This window comes from Vidua macroura, chromosome 1, assembly GCF_024509145.1.
Source record: "Vidua macroura isolate BioBank_ID:100142 chromosome 1, ASM2450914v1, whole genome shotgun sequence".
Classification (NCBI taxonomy): Eukaryota; Metazoa; Chordata; class Aves; order Passeriformes; family Viduidae; genus Vidua; species Vidua macroura.
This window is the reverse complement of record NC_071571.1, coordinates 101,059,226-101,082,438: the sequence shown is the minus strand read 5'-3', so window position 1 is coordinate 101,082,438 and position 23,213 is coordinate 101,059,226. Positions and strand designations below refer to the sequence as shown.

Here is a 23,213-nt window from a genome sequence, read left to right as displayed (position 1 = left end):
AGTATCTTACTCTCAAAACTTCCTCTCCAACAAGTCAGTTCACCCAGAAAGCCTTGCCCCACCCAAATGGGGTGTAGTGTTATCTCTTCAGTGGGCTGCACAAAACTGCTACCGGTGAGTCAGTACAACGTCGGATGTGCAGTTGTACAGAGTGGGAATACAGGATGAAGTAGTTTGCAATGCAGCCTCCCATCCAAAAATACCAGCCAACCAACTGTAAGATGCATTAGCTATCATTTCCCAGTGCATCTGGTAAGATTTCAAGCAAATTTTGGTTTTTTTCTTGCTGCCACACACAGGAAAATACCATTGCAGCCCTTGGGACCAGCCTTTTGCTAATTGGGAAAAGGCACCCATCCACTTAGCACTGGGCAGATTTTGAAAATGCATATTTGTGATTTTGATGCTCATGTGTCATCTTCAAAAGTGGCTTAGCAGCCCAAATGACATATGGCACTGGCAGTGGACAGCGTGTGAAGGCTGAGGTGAGTGAGGCCATGCTCCATGGAAGCGCTGCGTAGGTGCTGCTGTGGTACCGAGAAAGAGAAGAATGGAGATGACAGCCAGGAAGAGCTGAAAGGACTTGCCTTAGGTCACTAACAGGTCTGTGACAGAGTTAAGGAGAGAAACTCAGTCTGATCTCACAGCTAGTAGATGATGCATCTCTGATCCCTAAGCATCTATGGCATACTTTGTATGCAGTCTTGTATATTCTGTATGCATTTTTCCTTTCCTTCTGATACTCCACATACGAGCTAGGACTGCATGGCTGCTGGTTTTGCTCCTGGCTCTTGGCTTCCTGAAATGACAGTGTAATTTAAACTGCCTAAAAATACAGAAGTTAGCCTGCCCATACACAGGGTACGAGAGGTTGGTGGTCCTCATGGTAAATGGTCAAGCTGCCTTCCGTCATGTGTAGTGTCTCAGAAGTGGCTTGAGTTTGAAGATACCATTAATTCTGCTGAAAATGAGAATTCTGTCATTGCCTTGAGTGGGATTGGTCTCATTTTATGTAAAATAGATGCAGATTTAAGCTTTGTATCGAGTTGCTAGGGTGCTGTCCATCAAGCAATGTTTGGAAATCATTTTTTTAGAAGTGATGCCAGTTTTGACATGCTGTTTTAATATTTTTCTGGCTGCAATAGGGCAAGACATAGAAATCTTATGTTGTCATCACACAGAGCTGCAAAATGTTCTTTTTATCTTTTTTTTTTTTTTTTTGCTTTCTCTCTCTTGCACTCTGTCATATGGAAACCAGATCAAGATTATAAAACTATTGCCCACAAACTGTGATCTTTCTTCTCTTTTGTGGTGAGAGCTGACAAGTCAGTGATGGCTTGGTGCTGTTGGTACTAGCTGTTCATGCCGCACTCATTTGTATGTATCGGGAAGTGCCGAACTTGGCGTTCTTCTCAGTTGGCACACAGGCTGGTGAAACGTCAGATTTTTAATTGTGATAAAGTTCACGAAAGAAAAAATTTATGGCAGATGTTTCCTTTTGTCAGAGTGAACTGAATCATTAAAATGTGATATGATGTACTATGAACAAGTCAACGTAAACACCATCCCTGTGAACATGTCAGAAGACTGAAGAACTCAGACCATTCATGGTAATGTTAAAAACCATGTGGTCTGAATGCTGTATTACCAAGCTTTTCTCTTTAAATGCAGAACATGAATCTTATGAATTTTTATTGCCTTTCTACAAAATGAAAAGATAACATATTCTGCTGTGGTAAAAATATCCTGGTAGCTTCTGCAGTGTGGTTGTCGTTTCGCTGGTGGTTTACTCAGAGGTCTGCTTTTCACAAGTAACAGTGAGGTATCCCATTCCCATTGAGTGCTGAGCTTGCTCGCTTAATTTCCTCTTTTCTAGAAGATGTATTTTTGGGAAGTCTTACTCCTTTTCCAGTCTGAAGGAAGTGACAGAAACGCTGCTGCTTGCTGAGGAATGCCTGTGATGATGCGTTAAAACTGGCTCCCGATAAGTGGTTATGGAAAACCTGCAGGAAGCATCTGACAACTGACATTCTCTGTGGACTTCTTCTCCTATTTCCACCTCACATCTCCTGCTTGAGGCCTATTGCCCACACACTCACTTAGGCCATTAGTCAGAAAAGAAGTACATTACAAACTTCCTGATACTTCCCCATGACCTTTTTATCTCCAGTTATTCTCGTTCTTGCTGGCCTAAGAAATCTTGACTAGATTCTGATTCTTATTCCCAGTGTTGTCCTTTCTCAAGATTTTGCCTTAAATTAAATTATTTTCTCAATGCTTCAGCTGCTGAAATCAAGCATGAATTAATACCTTAATTTTGACATAAAGGTCAAGGACACTCTGGAAAGATAAAATCTAGGTGGATCCGACAGGGATGTGTTTTGTCACTCTTCTGATTTCTGATTTGAGAGAGATTGACTTTACTGTTTTGGGATGCTGTGAATGGGGAATAGATTACTCTGTTATATCATAAAGAGGGTTATAAACTGGAGCAAATCCAAATCATTTTGCCCACCAAAATCTCAATCCTCACCTCTTTTGAGAGTGCACTGCAAATGAGGTGAATGTGTTTTGCAGACACATTTAAATACTCGTACAATGTGATCAATTACATTGATTTATTGGGGAAAATTTGTGTTTCTGTGCATGGACATACACGAAATGTATGCCAGTCATGTATTTTATTTTAAGTGGGCTTGCAGAAGCCAGAAATTATGCACTTAGCAATGTGATAACAGTTGCTAATGGCAGAGCCTCTGTAGCTGTTGCACCACGGCAATTTGTGGAAATGCAGTGTGCTTTTTTAAACTGGCATAAGTTTTTACACCTCTCTTGCACCATAGGAGCTTAATCCATCGTGAAACCTCATTAGAAGCTGCGCCATTGTATCCTGAGGCAGATGTGAAATCTGTGTGAGTCACTGATCTGCGATCAAGCTGAAGGAAACTGAGTCTGTGGTTCTTAAGAAAGAAGGCGCCCATTTGGGATGCATTTACACAGCTCCTTTTGTATAAATCATTAGTGCTATAAACTATCCATTATTGTTAGGAGAAGAAATTTAACAATGCAAATAAAACAAAATACTGTGGCAGAGCAATTTTATGCTTGATTGTAATGTTTAATGGCATCTTCTCATAAAGAGATTTTTCCCATCCTTCAGACCTATCGTGTCTGTGACTCACTTGATTTCCGATGGTTTGAACATCCCTCATTTTATTCCTAGAGTTGTTTTCTCTAGAGCAATCTCTGTAAACGTGCTGCAGCATGGGGTTATCCAGGGTTAATTTCCCTTATGATTACACATCCAGACAGCATGTATGTAAATGCTGCAAGACAAATGATAAGGAAACTGCGGGATGAAGGAAAACAAATTCCTTTGTTTTGCATGTAGATTCATTTACCAGTAATGAAGTCTTTCCTTTGCTCACTTTTAAATGTTAACACTAGCTTATATTGGCATTGTAGTTCTTTAAAAGTATTATTTTTATGTCATCACTGACCTCAAATTTTGCATTCTGTTGATTCCCTTTGTTCCTCATATCTCTTCAGATACTTGTTCCAGGTTCTGTCTTCATCCTTTACTTTCAGGTACAAGACAATACCATCAGTGAGGCAGAGCTTTGTATCTCTAAACAAGCTGATTATATTAATGTCAGAAATAAAATACAGCTCTTCACATTCTACTTGTATTTTTAGTACTGTATTGTAATCCTGGTTCTGCTTTCCCTTCTTATCTCTGCTCTGTCTTGCCCTTAGATTTTTTTTTTTCTCTTAGACCAGGTTTGCTGGGTTTCCTTGTGATCTTTCTGCACTGTCCAGCTTTTTGAAGTCTTTGCATACACCTTAGTCAGAAAGTACTAAAATATTTGATAGTCTGTTAACCTGCAGTTGAGTGCCCGTTGTTTTCCTTTCCTGGCTGCCAGGGAGTTTGCTGGCAATTGAGATTTATGGAGCGAATAATCCACCTGGCAGGAGACTCTCTGTAACTGAAGTATGTTCTTTAGTGGAAGAATGAGCATTCTTTGTGTGTCTAAAATACCACTAATAGCTTATTTAGCAACCTATACTTCAATAACAGGGCTTTCAGTTTTGTGTTGGAGGTGGATTTTTGCATATGCTTAATTCTAGCATCCATGCTGATTCTATCCCTCATTTAACTTTCATCCATTCCTATGGCAGGATAATGCATGATGTGATCTCTCAGCTTTTTAATGTGGTCCTTAGTGCATTTCTTCTAGCTCCTGCTTGAACAGAAAAAAAAAAAATATTAATAATGAGGGATGATTCTTTCCTGTACTTGCTGGGAATTGCCTGGAAACCACAGGGAGCTTAGGCAGGGTAGTCATGCTGCAACCAGAGACTCCACAGAATCCAGTATCAGGTACTAACTGCAAGTACTGCTGGGAGAGCTCTGAATAATAACAGAATTTTAAAAACCCCAAACAAACAATATTATGATCCTTTCTTGCCTTTTCTCTTACTTAAATAGCTCATTTTTACACTTAGTTGATTTGAGCTCAAAATGTGACAAAAGCTGTGGAATGTGATCAAAATTAAGGATGGAAGGAGGTGCAGTATTTTCAGCGCAGCTGTTTTTGTTCACTAATTTTGGACAGAACTAAATGGAGGATTGCAGTAGCCAAGGACTAAAACACATGGAAGTCACTGTATCACAATATTCACCCTAATGGTGGGAAATTTTGGTTCTCAGACACCCGGTGACTTTGTCCCTTCAGAGATGTTTTCCTGGTCCGAATAGTCCAGGTTGATTATCTTCCTCATGTTTACAGCTGCCTTTCCCTGCCCAGAGGTTCTCATTCCTCAAGCATCAGCACCAGGAAATTCTGTACCTGTTTTTCAGCAGTGGCAGGGGAGCATCAAAGTTACTAGCAGTGTGATCTCCAGGGTAAGCAGGGCCAGGGCATTATGCTCACTGTACCATTTAACCCTGCTGGAGCAGACGACTGTAAATTGCCTATGTCGAGCCAACACGTGAGGACTAATAGAACTGCAGTGGGGATAATTCATAAGTAGATTTTCTCACTCACCAGTGTAAACAGAGCCAGTGCTAGTCAGGTCTGAAACGGTGATTACTTTTAAAGCAGCATGTTATAATTCAGTGTCCCTGATTGAACCCTCCTTCCAGCAGAGGAAAACAAACCACTGCATGTGTGGCACAGGGATCACTCAGACTGTGCAACTAACTATGCATATAAAGGACTGCTTGAATTTCCTAATCCTTCATATTACTGGAGAGTAAAGAATAGCTTTAACAGGGAGTTAATTTAGAAGCCTTAAGTACTGTCTTCTTTTCTCCACCAACTTTACTTTTGGGTTGTGTTGCTAATCTCTCCACAGTGCTCCCATCTGCTTGTTCCTTGCACCTAATCACATTAAACACAACATAATACATCTGGATACATACTACTGGCAAATTAGTTGCTTGAGTTCACTGCCTATGAGAAAAGCACTTTTTCTTTCCCTTGGTTGGTGCCATTCCTCTATCTTTTCCTGACAAACTTAAACTTAGGATTTAATCAGAGAGGTGAAAATTTCCCCCAGGTGGTGGCAGTTTGAGAGGTGGGGGCATGGGGCATTCAATGGGTGCATCTGCAGTGGCTTGAAGCCTTGAAGTTGCTTGACAGTGCAGGGAGGGGGAAGCACCTCTGCACACACACCCACTGTCCAGGCTCCCCAAGTGAGTGACCCCAAGGAGCTGGCTGCAGGCAGGAGGAAACACCCCCTTATTGTCCAGTTTCAAGACTGTGGGTTTTCTCTTACTCTTCAAAGTATCACAACTGGCCAAGAACCTGCCCACAGTCAGTAATGTCTTCAGAGAATCAGAGAAAAAAAGGGAGAAATAGCAGAAATGCAAAACTCATATTGAGAAAGCAGTATCTGTGCAGTTTTGGTCACCAAAGCATGACTGTTTCTTTACACTTGAGATTAACATCTTTACTAACAGTAAAATAAAAAATTCAGGTTTTGTTCTTGTGGGTTCCAGAACGAGTCTTTTGTTTTCCCAGTAATGATCTGAGGAGACAGATCAGTGAACATGTCCTTCATAAAATTTCACCTGTTACCAAGTTTAACTAGCCCTTGGTTTTATCATTAATATGCTAGACTTGTAATGGCCTGTGGAGAAGCATTATGACTCTGTGCCAGAACCTGCTTAAGGAGCTTCAACCCTGATGCCAGAGCAGCTGTCCTGCTCAGAGGTCATGGTGGAACCTGCTACTTGGAATTTTAGCAGGAAGCTGCTCCTCCATTCTTGTTGACAGAGAAGCTTATATGGGCTTTCTGGCACAGGGCTTTATTCACATTTAAAAGTTTGTGATAAATTCTTAATAAATAGGTGATGAGCCAAATATTGTTCTGAGGATGTTCTTGAGGATGCTTATCAGGTGTGCTACTTATGGATACAGAAGTCCGTAACCATTTTGCAGTCATTGTGCCTGTACTTCTACAATAATAGTTGGTGGGTATTGGGCTAGAGAGGGAGTAAAGTGTGGTAGTTACCAGTCTGTGTGCTGAATCCCCAGTCTTGCCAAAGCAATTATTTTATGTCATAAACTGAAGACTCAACATCTACAGTTCAATTGTATGAGTAAAGTAAAGGAGAAGCATTAATGCCAATATAGTAATTTGTAATTTGGTTTGTTTTCTGCTTTCTTTGCAGTCTTTAAACTGCACTCATCTGAAACCAGCTTCTCATTTTAAACACGAGGTTGGGGAATGATGTATGTAGGTCAGTCTTTGTCTCAGAAACTTTATCTTACAAAGTCCTTGAAAACAAAGAGTTTGCAACAGGAAGGTAATTGGCCTCAGCAGCAGCTCTGTACTGAGTGGTTATGCCCACACAACAGCCATGTTCAGAAGTCTGGTCTGTTGAATTAATTGTTTTCAAAGTAGTTTAAGGACAATCAGATTGTAATTTTGAAGGTGCTCCATATCTGCTATCTGTACTGAATTACTTCTCTCTGCTGGTAACAGTGCTGCACTTGGTTAATACTCCACTTGCACAAAAGCATTCTATTGACACATAATTTAAACTCATTCTGCTCTTCTAGGAACTCTCAAAGGATATTTATTTGCAGTCCACAACCGCTGTCCCCCAGCTTGACTGTTGTGTTTGGATTGAGACCTTAGACCTTGCAGTATCAAGCTAAACGTCAACAACAGTTTAATAAATCCAGACAGTGGGGATAGCCTGTAACCAGGAGAGGGGCCCTGCTGCGTGCTGTGGATATATATAGCAGAATATGTCTCCCTAATATTTTTAACCCCCTGGCTCTTCACAGTGCTAGCTTGATAGGTGACTGCAAGCAGACCCACTCCTCTCAGCCTCTTTCCCCTCCTGGTTTTTGCTCTTTGACTTTGAATTAGGGCTTCTTTTTATTTGAGGCTGGTCCATGGGTTTTACAAACATGAAAGGCATGGGCAGCAGTGGGTCTCCCTCCATGGTCAGTGCCAGCATGTCCTAGGGGCCTGTGCTGTGTGTGGGGGAGAGCAGTGCTGCTGTGAGCTGAGCTGAACTGAGCTGAACCGAGCCAGCCACAGCCTGCTGGGAGAGGGGCATGGAGCCTCGCCAGTGCTGCAGCCCATCTCTGCTTTCAGGAACTCCAAATCCCTGGCCAAGCGTGGGCCAGAGGGTGAACTCACTTTTCTTGTTCACATAAACACACTGGTCTCATTCAGTGCTTTGGGGATGCCACCATAGTCCAAAGAAGTAACTCGGAACAGGAGGAGTCTTGGCCACGATGGTGAAGCCAGTCTAGAAGGAACATCCTGGGAATTGAGGGACACGGTGCTAATGGTGCTTCCTAACACGGCAGAGACACTGTGGGACCGTGCTGCTCCTATGCACGCTGGCAGCAGGGACAGCCCTAAGTTCCTGCTGCTGGCCTCCACTGTGGTGCTCTGAGTGCGAGTACAGGTGGGGAGCGGGATGAGGAAGCCATCTGGCAGTGTTCATCAGCCAAAAAGGCTGCCTCAGTGGCTGGGCTGGGGCAGGCATACGGGTTCAGGGCGGCCAGAGGGGTTAAGGGATGGGCAGAGGGGTTCTGGGGTGGGCAGAGGAGTTTAGGGGCAGGCACAGGGGTTCAGGGACAGCAGAAGGGTTCACTGGCAGGCACAGGGCTTCAGAGGAAGGCAGGCACTGCTGGAGCTGGGAGTTCTGCCAAAGAAACACACGTGCGGCTGGAGCCCGGTGTTCTTCTTTCCCCTCCTTCTTTAGGTTTTCTTTTATTTTTTTTAACGAGAGGTTACAGGCATTGTTCCTTCTGATGGTTTCGGTTTTATAGCATAGCTCCAGGACGCGACTCCCTAATGCTTGCGGCACACGCGCACACACACGACTACCCGTGAAACTTCGGATAAGGCACCCGCGGCCGCGCAGCTGGGAGGATCCCTGGCTCACTCTCGCCGTCGGTGTGACGCTGGGGGCGAGATTTGGCCGCCCGTGCCCTTTGAAGCGCCCGGGGCCGGGAGCGCGTCCTGCCCCGCGCGGTCCCGTCCCGGCGGGCGGGGCGGGGCGGGGCGGGGCGCGGGCACGTGCGCGGGGGCGGCGCGGGCGCGGCGCAGGCGCGGGCGGGCCGGGGCAGGCGGCGGAGCCGGGGCGCCCCGAGCGCGCCGCGCCAGGCCGGGCTTAAAGAGCGGCGGCGGCGCGGGTCAGGTACGGACCTTCCTGCATCCCTCCTTCCCTCGCTGTCTGCGCCTCCCCGCGGGGCTCGCCCAGCAGCGGGGCAGCGCCTTTCGATTCTTTTTGTTCTCGCCGGTCGACTGGTTTTTAATTTTTTTTTTTTCTTTTTTGTTGTTGTTGTTGTTGTGGTTTGGGTTTTTTGATTTTTTTTTTTTTTTTAAAACTCGTTTTGCCCCGGGCGCGGAGCCCGGCGGGACCCTGGTGTCCGTGCGTGCGCGCACACGCGCGGCCGGGGCACGGCGGGGCGGGAGCGGCCGGTGCCGGCCGTGCCCGCCCGCTCCGGCGGCGGCGGCTGCGGGGCGGCAGCCGCGCTCCGAGCGCCGGGAGAGGCGCGGGCGGGAGGCTCCCTGGCAGCCTCCCTGACCGTGTCCCCTCTCTGGATGGAGCCCGGGGCTGCCGGGGATGCGGTGCCCGCCGCGGGGGCTGGCGGAGCGGCTTGAGCCCCCCGCCCGGCGGAGGCGAGCATGTCCAGTGAGCGGCTTAACAAGACAGCGGTGAAGGATGCGCGGTTAAAAGACCTGTTGTTGGAAAGAGGTACCGGCGCGTCCGCAGGGGCAGGGACCGCGGGATGCGGCCCGGGGCACCGCAGAGCCCGGCGCGCCCGGGAGCGCTCGCCGGCGGAGCTGCGGGGGGAGGTTCGGGGTGACGGTCTGGTGTGGTTGCTGATAGGGTTGTAAATTATGTCTCTCTCTTCGAGCTCTTCTGAGAAGGTAATTTGATTCAGCGCGTTGCCTTTTCCGTGTTGGGCGTTTACCCTGAAACGTTGTGTTTGGTTTTAGGGTTTTTCGCCCTGGAGAATTTTTATTAGAAATGTTGTTTCTTGCGCATAAAGAAACGGATATATGTGTGTGACAGGCTCAGGGTAGTAAAATCAAAGCATTTCTCTTCCTGAAGCTTTGCCTGGTTTCTTTCCCAGTCAATTTATAGGAAAATTTATAGGGGAGGAGGAGATGCCTGTCTGGAAGGCGGTGGCCCTTCACGCCTGGCAGGTGTTGGGCAGGGGATGTGATGGGGGCCGGGGTGACCCAGTGCCTGTCAGCAGCCGCTAGGAACTATTTAAATGGCCTTGATCAGTGCCAGCAAATACAGATCGCTGCTGCTGCAGTCTGCCTTTGCTTTTTACTGCTAATAACCTAATGAGCAGCAGGAATGTCACTCAGGAGGAAGAAGAGATTTAAAATTATCTTTCTTTTCCCCATGCTTTCCATTGAGGAAATCCTCTTGAACATCAATAATGTATTCTGTTGCAGTTTGGTGTTTACAATGTAAACTGAATGTGGGAAATCCCATGTGCTCACAGCTGTGTGCTGTGGTTTTTATTTTCTTTATTGTATGGCCATATTTTAATCAAACATTTTCAAATGATTACCTCCCACGGGAAGTGCTCACAGACCAAGTCACTCATCTCTGAGGGAGAGGTACTGTCCCTCGCCACTGAAATGCAGGGGTCTCGATAAATTTAGAAGACTCTGTCCTTGGCAGATAGAGAAGTAACATGTCATTCTAGTGATCTGTGCATTCTAGGAAAGCCTAAATAAACATGGGTTGTTTTGCATGTTGCCCTTTAGCAACAGTCTCTCAATTTCCAGTCTAAAGTGTGACATGGACCCAAAAAAAGTTTGGATAAAGAAACCCTTTAGTACTTCAGTAGCCACAGAATGTGAATTGCAAAAGTTGTTAACTGTGTAAAGTCTGTGTTCTGTGTTTCTGAGCCAAGAAAAACTGACTTTTAACTTAGCTGTGGTTTGGGTGGGTTTATTTTTTAATTAATTCTGTTCTTCCGGCTTTTTGATCTTTTGGTGCTGACATTGTTAGCTTCCAGTGACGCAAGAAAGGGGAAAAATTAAGATCGCTGCCCTGCGTGTGGGGTTGATAGCAAAAGCAGAGCACAAAGCACTGACTAACCAAATTCTTTAGAAACATTGGTGGTCGTAATGATGAGTGGAAAGTACTTGACAGCAAAGAGTGATAAAGTGATAGACATATTTTTGCCCTTTACTCATTCCTTAGTCTTAAGTAGGCTGAGTTACTCCTCAGGAGACGATTGCAGACCCTCAGCACTTTGGTGCTGTGGCTGTGCCTGCAACTTGGCACCAGCCCCCACTAGACACCAGCATGCTTGCAGCTCCTCTAGTCTGATGTTTTGTTTGCAAGAGATCTTAGAATAATGAAACAGTTTTGGGTCTCCTTTAGGTCCACTGCAGGTTCATCTTGGATTTTATTTTTGAGTGGCATTTTTCTGCCTCAGCTTCACGGTTGTGTTGTGTCTGCACAAGTGTTTCTGTCACACAGAAAGCTGAGCATGGCTACAAATTAGAGATGAGGGGGGGAAAGGGGCTTGTTTTCTGATATTTGTCCTGTCCTTTCATTTTGATATGGCATCTTTCTTTCCTCATTAGTTTTTAAAACAGAAATTTAGTATTGGTTCCCCAAGGTTCATGTTTTTGCATCCAAAAAGTAGTGCCCTTTTTGGAAAGTACTGAAACTGAGCAACTTAGCTGCTTCTTTGCTTTTTACCAGCCTAGCAATCAAAGACCTCCTCCCATTAACTGGAGTTGTCTTTCAAGATGATTGCATCCCCTGTGAGCAATGCAGTTTCCATAGAAATATCATCAACTAGGTAACTGCAAAGGGCAATTTTTCCCCTTACATTGCTCATCCTTGCTGCTCCAGTATAGCCAAAAGGGTGCAAGAGTGACTCATTTCTAAATATACTTAATATTTGTGGTATAGGCAGGGCTTCAGATAAGGGGATGGGTTCTGATGGAGTTCATTGTAATTGTATCTCTTGCAACAACCAGGGCCCTGATTTCATTTTTAACCGTGGTGGAACGTATCTTGTTTTAGAGTACCAGAGCTCTTTTTAGATTTTTTTACCTGACTGGGAAAGGCCTAGAAAAGTTACTAGTTGGAGAGAAGGTGGTAATTGAAAAAGACACTGCATGTAGATTCAATAGACTTAAGGTTCTCCACTCTAGTTAAATAGCTTTCATGCTTTTTACTTGATAAAAAAAATAAGGGTAGTGTACTTAAATAATCAGTGTCCTGATTCCTCTCAGGCTTTGAAGCTTATGGAGCCCTCTGGACTCTGTTGGTATTACAGATGGCTATTAAAATAGAATGGGGTTTGTGTGTATGAGGTTTCTTCAGGTTTTTTGTTCAGTGAAATTGTTTTGTCCAGAAAGGCTCATCTCTGGAAGAGTTTATTACCTGTGGAGGCTGCAGAGAAGGATCACCAAGAAGCTTCTTAGTTTTGACCTACAGCCACTGATGCTGATCAATTTGCTCTGGCAAAAATTAAATAACTTTCATACTTTCTAGAACAGTTTTCATCACAAAACTTTGCAGAATGGACAGAAAGAGTATCTCAAGCCAGATCAATCTCAGAGAAATATTGAGGGTCTTTTCAGATTGTTGCTTTGATGGCTAACCTTCTGAGTGTTGATGACACATTTTCCTCTTTTTTTTTTTTTTTTGTGTTTTAGCTGAACTGGAGTTTGTTCAAATCATCATTATAATCGTGGTTATAACTGTTATGGTGGTAGTGATCATCTGCTTGTTGAACCATTACAAACTCTCGACACGCTCCTTTATCAACCGACAGAGCCAAAGCAGAAGACAGGAAGAAACTCTGCAGACGGTGAGTGGGAGCCTCTTGCCCCAAACTCCTTTTCCTTGGGCTGTATGGGCCTGCAGCAAAGCCTCCCAAAGAGCTCTGGTATAGGCAACTGCTGGAAAAACTTCTACTATCACTTTTAATACTCCCTATAGTTAGATCTTTTGCCAAACTTGTATTTGTCAGTAGAAAACAAATTTAGAATGCAAATTTAAGGTAAACGATCTTCAATTATTTTTAGACCCTGCTGTGTTTTATGTAGCCTATATTCATTTTGCATTTGGAGGCTTAGATGGGACATTGTGTTTGCTGCTGCTGTACTTTGAGAGGGGAGTGTAGAAGGGGAATGAATGGAGATTAGCTGGGGTGCAAAGATTTGAAATACGCGTTGTTATTACTTTGCATGTATTGTGTGATATCCTGGGGTTTTATTGCTGTTACTGCTTTGTGACGCTGCCATGGCTGTTTGCTGGATCCAAACCAGTGTCCCAGTAAGGGCCCAGGAAAATGTAATGTTTGTTTCATGAAAACAGCAAGAAGAGGCTAGAAAAAGGATCTCTCCAAGGACCTGGCGTGCTTAAGATGTGTTACACAGGCAAAGGCTTAAGATGGAATCTCAGTCAGTGCTTGTTAAGAGTGTGTTTAGTCAACCCAATGGTAAATGAACACCTAATTTGCCTTGTGAGCCAGCAGTTTGCTGGGTGGGATGCTCTGCTCCCTTGTGAGGGTTAACCACAGTGTGTCCCTGACTTTGGATATCCCCCACAAGCCACACAGTGTCCTGTGGTGTTGCAGGGAGGTCCTTCCTTCTGATGTGCTTTTCCCATAGAGGTGCCCTTGGCCTCTTTGCTGACAGTGATGGCCAAGGGGCCATTTATGAAGTCACCTTTTGATGCATTGAATTCCTGGTAACAGTGCTGAATTCACAGCTTCCCTGTGCTGTCAAAAAAAAGTCAGATTGTAACTGAAAGATGTGATCATAATGGTTTACACCAGTTCTAACACCACAGTCTCACCTTTTTATCCATTCCAGTCTTCTGTTTCTTCCCTCTTTGTGCTCCTTAGGGAGCTGCCAGGGTGAGAGGCCTCAGGGGACTGCTCTGGCTGAGCACTAATTGCTAACTTTTTGCTTTTGCTTTTCTTGTTAGATTTCAGCAGGGGAGGCAGCATTGACAGGGAAGGAGGCAGAGATGCCACAGTGGCTGCTGTGGAGCTGCCTCCCTGGCAATTCTGGCAGTTGGCAGCTCCCTCCCGAAAGTCAGCTCTACAGTGTGACAATGCAGGGTTCCCAAAGCTCTCTCTTAGTACATCACCTGTGCCATTTTACTGGGGTGAATTGCTCTTTCCTTGGAGGCTGCAGGAGGAGGAAAGGAGCTGCCTCCTCAAGGAGAGGCTGCCTCATTGCCTGGCACTTCGGTAGTGTACAAATGCTTAGCTCTAATTTGGTTACAGATGAAACTGGAACTTGTCAAACATTAACCTCGTGGACTTGAGGACTGGAAAAATTGACTGGATTAATTTGAATGTTGCTTTGAAACGGACACTGTAATTCAAGAACCACAATTCTGTCTGAAAAATGTTAGCTATAATTGCTACAGATGCCTAAAATGAAATAGTTTTAGATAAATGAAATGCATTTTCATCTTCACAAATCTTTTTAAACTGTAGTAAGCTGTCAAATGCATGAAATAACCCATTATTTCCTTTGTACGGCTCATTACTATTGTCTGTTATCAGACAGAGACAGTGATTTTTTTTTTTTTTTTTTTTTTTTTTCCCCCTCTTGGGTACAAGGGAGAAAACTTCACCTTCTTGTGAAGAAGAACATGCAGTTTGGGAGCTGCTTTAGTACCCAGAACTGATCTTAAATAATTATTAAAACACTGACTCAGTTTCAGTTTGATGTCACCATTATAAGTAAAGATAATCACAGTCAAGTGAGCACTTCATGGGAATTGATGGCAAGAACCAGTTACTAATTCTTCTGAAAGCCTTTGGTATAGGTTTGTCATCACTATTACTCATCTGAATTTCTAATAAGCTGCAGCTCTTCTTAGAAGAAGGTCATACTTGTGGGGAATGGGGATTTAGAGGTCTCTGAGTTCAGATGTCAAAAACTTTGAGCTTTCTTTTGTCTCAAGTGTTAGAAGAAAATTCTGATAGAAACTGGCTGTGCAGTGCAAACCTTAAAAGCAATGAGCAGAGAATGAGGGTCAGAAAACTAAAGTAAATGCTCTGTGGTAAGAAACAGCAAATGACCAGTTTGTTCTCACTGTCCACAGTGGAATGGCTTTGCACAAGATAATAGACAGTGTGAGTGGGGAGATGCAGCTTATACACTTCTAAAATTCATTTTTTTGTACTAGGCACACATCTTGTTCTGTGTGCACATGCTATCCAAGTGGATTTTCTTGCAAGGGAATATTTTTTAATGGCATTTAGATTCTGAAAACATATATAAATGTTTTTAACCACTGATGTCTGAAGAAAATATTATTGTGACTTAAGTCTTTTTTTGATAGAGAAATAGAGGAAATTCAGACATGTTTCATGAAAGAAAATGGTAAAGCAAATCATTTGACTGTTGGCTAGTTCTGAAGTGAACTCTGAAGTGAGCACCCTTTCATGTAACTGAGGTAGCAGAGGTGTATCAAAATGTAGAATCCAGCCTTTCCTGTTCAGATGGGGCTTTTTTTTTCTTTTTTTTTTTTTTTTTTGTCCTTTTGTTACCTTCAGTTTTCCTTAAGCCTGTCCTATTTCTAGATAATTATGGCTTCCACCAGCTAAGTGGTGGCTGAACTGCACCAGGTTTCTGGGCTGATAAAGACCAGCTATTGAACAAATGATCTCTCTTATTCTGGTTCTTCTACAGAGTGTAGTAGAAGTGATCAGCTAAATTACCTACTGCCTTTATTACTGGCCTCACACCTGTAAAACTCATGGGTTAGGCATCAGAAGTAACAAAATGAAAGATATTAGTAGATTTCTTTTTCTGGTTGAACTTCTTAATGGTTACAAAAACAAACAAACAAAAAAAACCCTGAACAAACGTCCTCAAATAAAACAAAAATGAAAGAGGATGATAATGAGAATTTCAACTTTCAGGTTAAGTCAGAAATTAGAATATTAAGAAGATGAAATCACTGCAATCACAAGTGTTAATGTTTGAAGGGCAGAAAAAGGACCAGTCATGGAAAAAAAAAGGCTGCTCTTTGGCAAGTGCACGCTAAATGTTGTTGTTACGTGCCTGTTCTGTAAATACAGTTTTCTGTTCATCTTTATGTTTTTTCTTAATTTTTCTTTTCATTCCTCTGGAGTGTCATCTTCCAGTCTTTCCCCTGGTTGTTGGTATTTTAGTACCTTGGTTTTTGGGCCAAGGCCTTAAGCAGATCACAGCCAAGGGCAGGACAAACACTGAGCACTCAGGAGCAGTGGGTGCTTGTGCTGCACTACTGAAGATGCTGCCTACCCTCTCCAAGTGAGGTTATTAAGCATTCCAGCCCTGTTTTAACATTAACAGAAATACTAATTTTGGGATCCTAATTATGAGAGGTGGAAAGATGCTGTGCAATAACCATGTTGGCATGAGCAGTAGCCTGGAGCGAGCATGCAAGGTGCTGAACAGTGTCAGTATCACAATGGATAAAATATTGAATGTTTCCTGCTGCTGGCTTATCCATCAGCAGTGTTGGGCTTCACAGCTGGGAGCAAGCCAAGGGTTGCAGAACACCTGAGAGGGATACAAAAGCCATAAGGTGTGGAGTACACCAGGAGCTTGCCCAGGGGCTGCTTCACTTTGAAACAACAGAACCTCCTGTGTGGGAGCAGCTGATGCTAGTGGCAGTGCTGGGGGATTTTGGGGCAGAGCCAAGTGGCAGCCCTGGAAGGGCACATCTGTGCAGAGGGTTTGTGTGTCTGATAGCCAAGGGGAGATCAGTGTTGCAGTGTTGCTGGCTGTGCCTTTGTTGACCTTGTGTCGGGGGGCCACTGTTGCTGGTAACCAAAAGTGTCCTGCTGGACTGTAGGTAGCTGCAGCTGAGCTGCTGCTGGGGCACTCTGCTGTTTGCTGGGACAAAACAAATACAAATCTTGCTTCCCAATGATTAACTCTTAATGTCATCACCAGTGATTTCCATGGGGACATTGAAGGGAAAGAGATTAACTGACTTAGAGAGAGTTATTTAATGAGCTTCTTATGTTCCTAATTTCATTCCTTTTCCCTATCCTGGTGTCTTTGCATTGTCTTCTTTTATAAAGTAGATGTTGAATGAGTGCTGAACACTTGTACTGCCCCAGGCCTACTCCTGGCAGCAAATCCCTGCATCCATTACACAAGATGCTCACCCTGACCAGCCCCTGCCTCCCAGCACGGAGGGCAGCCTTGCTGCTCAGGCTGGTCAGCTTGCATTACAACCTGCATTGAGAATGCCAGTCTTGGATGCCAAAATCCAGGAGCACAGCTGTAAAAAATACTCCCCCTCTGCCCTGTACCACCTATTTCAGAATAAAAGGGGAATGTCAGGAGGGTGACAGAAAATACTCAATAATATTGACAGCTCAGGGATTTGTCACTAATTTCAAATGTTAGTCTTTCCTACTGGTCTTTTAAATTATTTCCTACTGGCATTGGTATTATTCTGTCTGTTCCCTGCTGGTGTCCCTGGGCCACTCATTCTCATTTTCTTACTGACATGTGCAAAAGACAGAAAATCCCACTGGGAACAAGAACCCAGTCTACAGCCAGGAGAGAGTGTGAGCGCTGTAGACCACCCTGCTTTGCCAAATCTTTTTGTTTGTACCAGTCATCATTTGGCAAGGGCTGGATGTGCACTGTATTCTCCTGTTGTCTCCTTCAGGGACATGGGCTCGCCTCTCCTCAGAGAGTGCTGCCAAGAGGGACAGCAAGCTCGGCTGCTGCTCTTTGAAGGCTCCCACAGTAAAGTCATTATATGTTTAATAAGAGCAGGATTGTCCAGGAAATCTGCAGGTAGGACTAGAAGCAAGGAGCGCTGGCTTTGGGTGGCACCTGACTCAGTGTGTCACCTTGGGCAACTTGCTTCATCTCCAAACAAAGAAGGAAGGATAATAGTACTTACTCCCTTCAGTTGAATGAAATGGAGATTACTTAAAGTGATGAAGTGCTGTGAAGCTGGGGAAATAAAAGTTTTAAAGCATTAAGTAACAGGAATGATTGCAGTAAGTGTAGGGAGGCAGATAATGTGTGAGAGATTTGGCACTCTGTAATTCTCTGGTACTTCTCTGTGGTACCGTGCACTGCTCTATTAGACAGCATCACCTTTCCTGCCCTTGAGGAATTGCTTTTAAAGGAACAAGCAATCCTGCTGGAATACTCATCATTCTGTTGGGGGCAACACAATAGTTTGTTTTGCTTGTGTTTGTTGCTGTCTTCAAAGCTGTGGTGGTCTGTATCACCCAGGAAGATACCGGGAGGAATGAGCCCCTGTGCCTTCCTGGAGTGTTTTCAGCAAGCCGCTGCTTTAATGTGGTGTAATGTACCACCTAGGGCCAAAATCAGAAACTACACTGCTATCTGGAACATTTCACTTGCAAAAGAAATGTGTGTATTTGTGTGTGTGTTTTTATATAAAAATAAAATAAAATAAAAATCAGTGTTTAAAAAAAACCTGTTAATCTGTGTTAAGGAGAAAAGAGGGATCTTGTTAATAATTGTAATGCATTTTAGAAAGTGAAAAACTTACTTTTGTTTCTCAGAAAACATAATTTCAGGCAGAGTTCTATTTTGCAGAAACTTAATAGTGGAGAAAGCCTGTAAATCTCCTTAACAGTCAGCAAAAAAAAAAAAAAAAAGTTTGGATTATATGGGATTGTCATGGTTTAACCCCAGCTGGCAACTGAGCACCACACAGCCACTTACTCCCAGCAGGCTGGGGTAGAGAATTGGGAGAGTAAAAGTGAGCACTTGTGGGCTGAGATCAAGACAGTTTCATAGGGAGAGCAAAGCAAGGAGTTCATTCACCACTGCCCAGGGCCAGGCACGTGTCCATCCATTTCCAGGGTATTGGTGCTCCATGGTGTGTAACAGTGACTTCTGAAGACAAATGCTGTTGCTCCCAAAGTCCTCCTTCCCTTCTTCTTCCCCTGGCTCTATGTACTGATCATGATGCCATATGCTCTGGAATGTCCCTTTGGTCAGTGGGATCAGCTGTCTGAGCTGTGTCTCCTCCCAGCTCCTTGTGCACCCCCAGCCTCCTTGCTGATGGGGTGAGGTGAGGAGCAGAAAAAGCCCTGACTTTGTGTAAACACCATTCAGTAATAATGAAAATATCCTTGGGTTATCAATACTGTTTTCCTCACAAATCCAAGACATGGCCCCATACTTGTTACTATGAAGGAAATTAACTTTATCCCAGCTATAACAAGCACAGGGATCCTTTTGCTTTATTACAGTTTGAGGAAAACTTTTTGCTGAGTGTAAATTTTTACTTATAATTTCTCCCGAGTTAAAAATCATTCTTCTGGTAAATGTCTTTCCTGCTGGCTGTCAATGGACTAATGCTCAGCTGAGGCAGTTGGATTATAGTGTGTCCTCCAGTGTTTAAAAATGTCCTCAAAAAGTCTTTTATTTACACTGTTTAATTCTAGAGGCTGTAAAGCTTTGTAAAATATGAAATAGCAAATTATTCTAGGCTTATGGATTTTCCTAAGCTCTAAATATTGAGTTAAATAATCATCACCATGAGATAATTAAGTAATCACTCAGCTGGATTTATTAAATGATGCTGCTATTTCAAAACCTAATCACAGAGTTAATTTCTGTAAATTATGGTGAAACTCAAAAATGGCAATGGTCAGCAAAAGACATAGGTGGATCCCTAAGATTTTTCTTGCTTGTTGTTATTGGTAGGTGCTAAGATTTTCATTCCAAAGCCCAACAATGTTAAAAATGAATACACTATAGGGAATGAATGTATAAGCTTTCTCTCCTTGTTCCTTTTAAGTATTGAAGCTCATGTCTGAAGTCTCTTCAGGGAGAACGTTGAGGTGGCTTAGCTATTGACAGTCTATAAGAAGCAGGCAAATGAGGTACTGCCCTCATCAAAATATGGGTAAATTGCATTTGCTCAGGTTTAGCCTTGTTTGCACATACCTGATAACTACTTGTACAAATTCCTAATATAGGTACAAATGGTATCAGTTCTCATCTGATTTTCACTAATATGAGCACAGGGGAAGCATTTTAGCTTTCAAAGGAAGGTCTGTAAGCAGAGGGACAAGCAGAGAGCAAGAACTAACAGTTTTTCTCAGTATAAGTCACCCCATATTGGTCAGGGTGGTCCCAGCACATTATTTCCTAAATCTGTGTCTCAGGGTGGAGAGGTGGAGTCATGGGGATATTTTTCTTCTGCAGCACTTTCTTCTCAACTCCACATCTTTCCATCACCCTAAGATCAGTGGAGTTGGTGGGCACCAACTGTAGGGTTAGATACTGGGAAAGGGGAGTTTCCCTTAAATAAAGAGAAAGGTAGGTAATAAGTCTCCTGTGGTAGATGCAGTGATATCAGGAGTGCAAAATTTCTGTGTTGGTTCAGTTAGTCTGGCCTTGGTGAGGAGAGAATTCTGTGCTGCATCATTAGACCAACCATGGTGAGGTTGGTCTGCACATGTGTGAGCCTGGTATTTTCCAAGTGTGGGCATGCTGAGCACATGTTACCCAGCTATCTGCTTGGGGAGTTCTGGCTCCTGGGATAGAAATCTTGCTGGGGGTTAGCTGCTGCCAAATTATTTATTCAGTCTGCTGCTCTCTCTGGGGGAAACTGTAGGGAAGGGAGGAGCTACAGGTGAACTGTAGGACATTGTTACATATCCTTGCATTCTAAGGATCTCACAGCCTCAGAGTTCAACTGCATCCCAAGCTGTTTACCTTCTCAAGTAGTTATCCCAGAGTGGAGGGAGCTTTGGGGTCCTTTGGTCTCATCTTGGTGTGGCTATCCCAGTGCCCTGGTTACACTCAGTGGGGTCCCTGTAACACCTGCAGTGCTCCAGGCAGGGCCTTTGACTGTTCTGGGATTCAGGTATCGGCAGTGGAAGTAACAGGCAGCTCCTCTCTTCTAACAAGTTATTTCTGTTAGGCATGGCTGGTAGCAGATCTGGGAGTCTTGGCTCAGTGAGTACGTCCTGTTCCATCTCCATGCAAGGAATTTTTCCTCCATATGCTGCACCATCTCTCAGCTCATCTTACCCTCTTGCCTTTGGGGAGATGGGCCCTAGGATGGAAGTCGTTTCCACATGCTCATCAGCAGCTCCTTTTCATAAGGGAGTTTAAGTAATATGAGTGGTGGAGGTAGATTTTATTTCTTTCTAGGTTGGCTTGTTGGTTTTGCCTTTTTTTCCTCTCTTCTGAGCCTGTAACTCAGGAGCAGTTAATTGAGAACTTTAGCTTTGACTAATATGTTTTACAAACAGTTGCAGTGGGATTGGAGCCTGTTGGGTCAACTGCTGATAACCTGATTGCCTTTAATTGTGCAAACATACCCTCAGATATTTCAAAATGAGGGCACCTGGGTGCTGAAGGAATGGAAAGGAATGTGTGCACAAGTATGTATATACATGTATGTGTATAGTTCCAGAGTTACAATTTCTTCAACTGACAGAACCACATCTAGGCACTGAAATAAGTGAATCTGCATAAGATTTGTCTTTCATGTCTTTGCAAAGGGGAATACTTGGGGAAGTTGTAAATAATTGCAATTGTCAGCCTCTCTCTATCTTTGTTCTTTAAAGCTACAGAAGAGAAGTGTACCAGCTTTGCTATTCAGAGCATTTTCCTTAGCAGCTGATTCCTGTGGGAGAGTCCTCTTAGAGCAGCTTTTCTCTGCAGTGGACTCTCCTGACAAGATCACAGACGGCATTTGGTCTCTAAGTGTCATGATGAACATGTAGTTGGGTCTATTTTTACTTCTGAAATATGTTGAAAGATGCTATGGTGAGAAGAAGCAGTACAGTAAGATTTGGAAGCAGTCTATACATGGTAATGCTTTTGGGGACAGTATGCATTTTCCTTCCAGTTCCTGAAATTTCTTATGTATGTAAAACCTGAATTAGCATCAAGAAAATAGTCACGACTATCAATATTTTGATTTTCTCTTTGTGCACCAAGATTGAACTTCTGTGCTTTATAGCTGCTCTGATATGTCCTTTTCAGCTTCAGAATTTTCCAATAAAATAAATTCATTGTGGGAGTTACTGCTACTCTAAACAATTAATTGAGAAGGAAAATAATAATATGCCTTAAGCTATTTTCCCTTTTTGGCATACTGTTCTTCACCCCTTTAGTCTGCCCTGAGTGCTGGTACAATGTCAGAACAGCGTTTCAAGACATGAGAGAGAAGGTATTTTGACCTGAGAAGATGGTTGGAGAAGTGCTTGAAAAAGTGGCTGAAACCTCAGCTGCTTTAACTACTGTTTATGGTGGGAATTGGGCAACTGACAGTTTTGACCAGATTATCCCTGGGTTTAATATGTCTGTCACTTCACTAAGATTACAGATGCCAGGTTTTGTTGTGAACTGTTTTGCCTGTGCTGTGTAATTGGGATCCTTGCTGGCAGACCTTTGTCAGACCTGCCACCCTTGCTGGTTTGGGAGGTGGCAGGTGCCTGCTCAGCACACAGGTGCTGAGATGTCTCCTGTCATCTCCATGTGTTGCCACACTCTCTCAGCCACCACCAGCTTGCTGCATCCTTATGGCCTGTGGGGCTTGGTGCTGTGGATGTCATCTTGGCACTTGCAAAATGGACCAAGCTTGACCTGCTTGGGAGCAGAGCTGCTCTTTGCTCATGTTTTGGAAAGAAAGGGGTGGGATGTTGCTTGTTTAGCTCCTGGAGACAGCCAGTCCTTAGAAGATGACTCCTGGTAAGAGCTGTGATGATGAGGCAGAATGGTGATGTGATCTATTAATTTTTCTTTTTTTGTTGTTTCTTCCACATTTCAGGAGGGGTGCTTGTGGCCTTCAGAAAGCTCGGTTTCACGCCAGGGTGCTTCAGAGGTACTGACAGATTTCTGACTATCTTCATCAAGTGCTTTCTTTTTTTTTTTTCTGTAATATATGCATCTATTAATTGATGCAAACACATGCATCTATTTTTTGTAAAGAAAGCTTTTTCAGTGTAGTTCACACAATCATCTAAGCCCACCTTAACACACATTTCATAAATTTCTGAGACCTTTTCATAAAATAATGAAATTCTGCCTACCTGACACCTCATCTCCATCAGCAACTCCCTGTGTCATAGTAGGCATTCACAAGTAAGTGATGGAGGTGTGTCTCTTTCCCACAGCGAATCAGTAATTTGAGTATTCATTGGAAGCTGGGAGACCTCTTCCTCTTGTCTCTGAACTTTTCTTGGATTTACAACACTTATCCTATCACCAGTGTCTGCCTTCTTCCAGCTAGCACAGATCCCTTGTCTATGTAATAATAGACAAGGTCTATGCTTGTCCAGCTGTCCTGTGACAAGCAGCAGAATTTCCTGGTGGTTAGTCCTGCATCTGTGAAGGTCAGGGGGTGAAGACCCTGCAGGGATCCAAAAAAGAGAAGAGCAGTTTGATAGCTCTAGATCTGAGAAGCTGCTGTGTCTGTCCAGATCTGGGATAGACCAAGTGAGGAGCAGTAGCACCTCACAGAGTATCTTTTGTAAAGCCTGTCCTTCACCAGGGTTTAATATACCAGGGACATGCTTTCCATCACACTGCAGAGGCTTTGTAGGTTCTCCCCAGAGGCTGAGTTCTGGCTGAGAAGTGAGGGGGAGGAGGAGACCTGATACACTCTGATGGTGAAGGTGTGAGATATACCAAGCCTTTACAAATTGTACTAAAATGACCATCTGAATTCTTTGGGGATGCATTAACTCTGAGTA

At 43.7% G+C, this 23,213-nt stretch overlaps 1 protein-coding gene across 3 annotated transcripts in view; it reads left to right on the top strand.

The window, feature by feature from the left end:
* LDLRAD4 (low density lipoprotein receptor class A domain containing 4) overlaps positions 1 to 23,213 on the top strand; it is a 230,606-nt gene that overhangs the window by 205,348 nt on the left and 2,045 nt on the right. The window contains exons 1-3 of one of the 3 annotated variants that reach the window (XM_053973188.1): positions 8,601 to 8,674; positions 12,187 to 12,341; positions 22,289 to 22,342. In XM_053973188.1, the coding sequence (XP_053829163.1) occupies positions 12,237 to 12,341; positions 22,289 to 22,342 (159 nt within the window). In that variant the 5' untranslated portion in view covers positions 8,601 to 8,674; positions 12,187 to 12,236. The other 2 variants (XM_053973179.1, XM_053973174.1) reach the window with 2 other exon arrangements.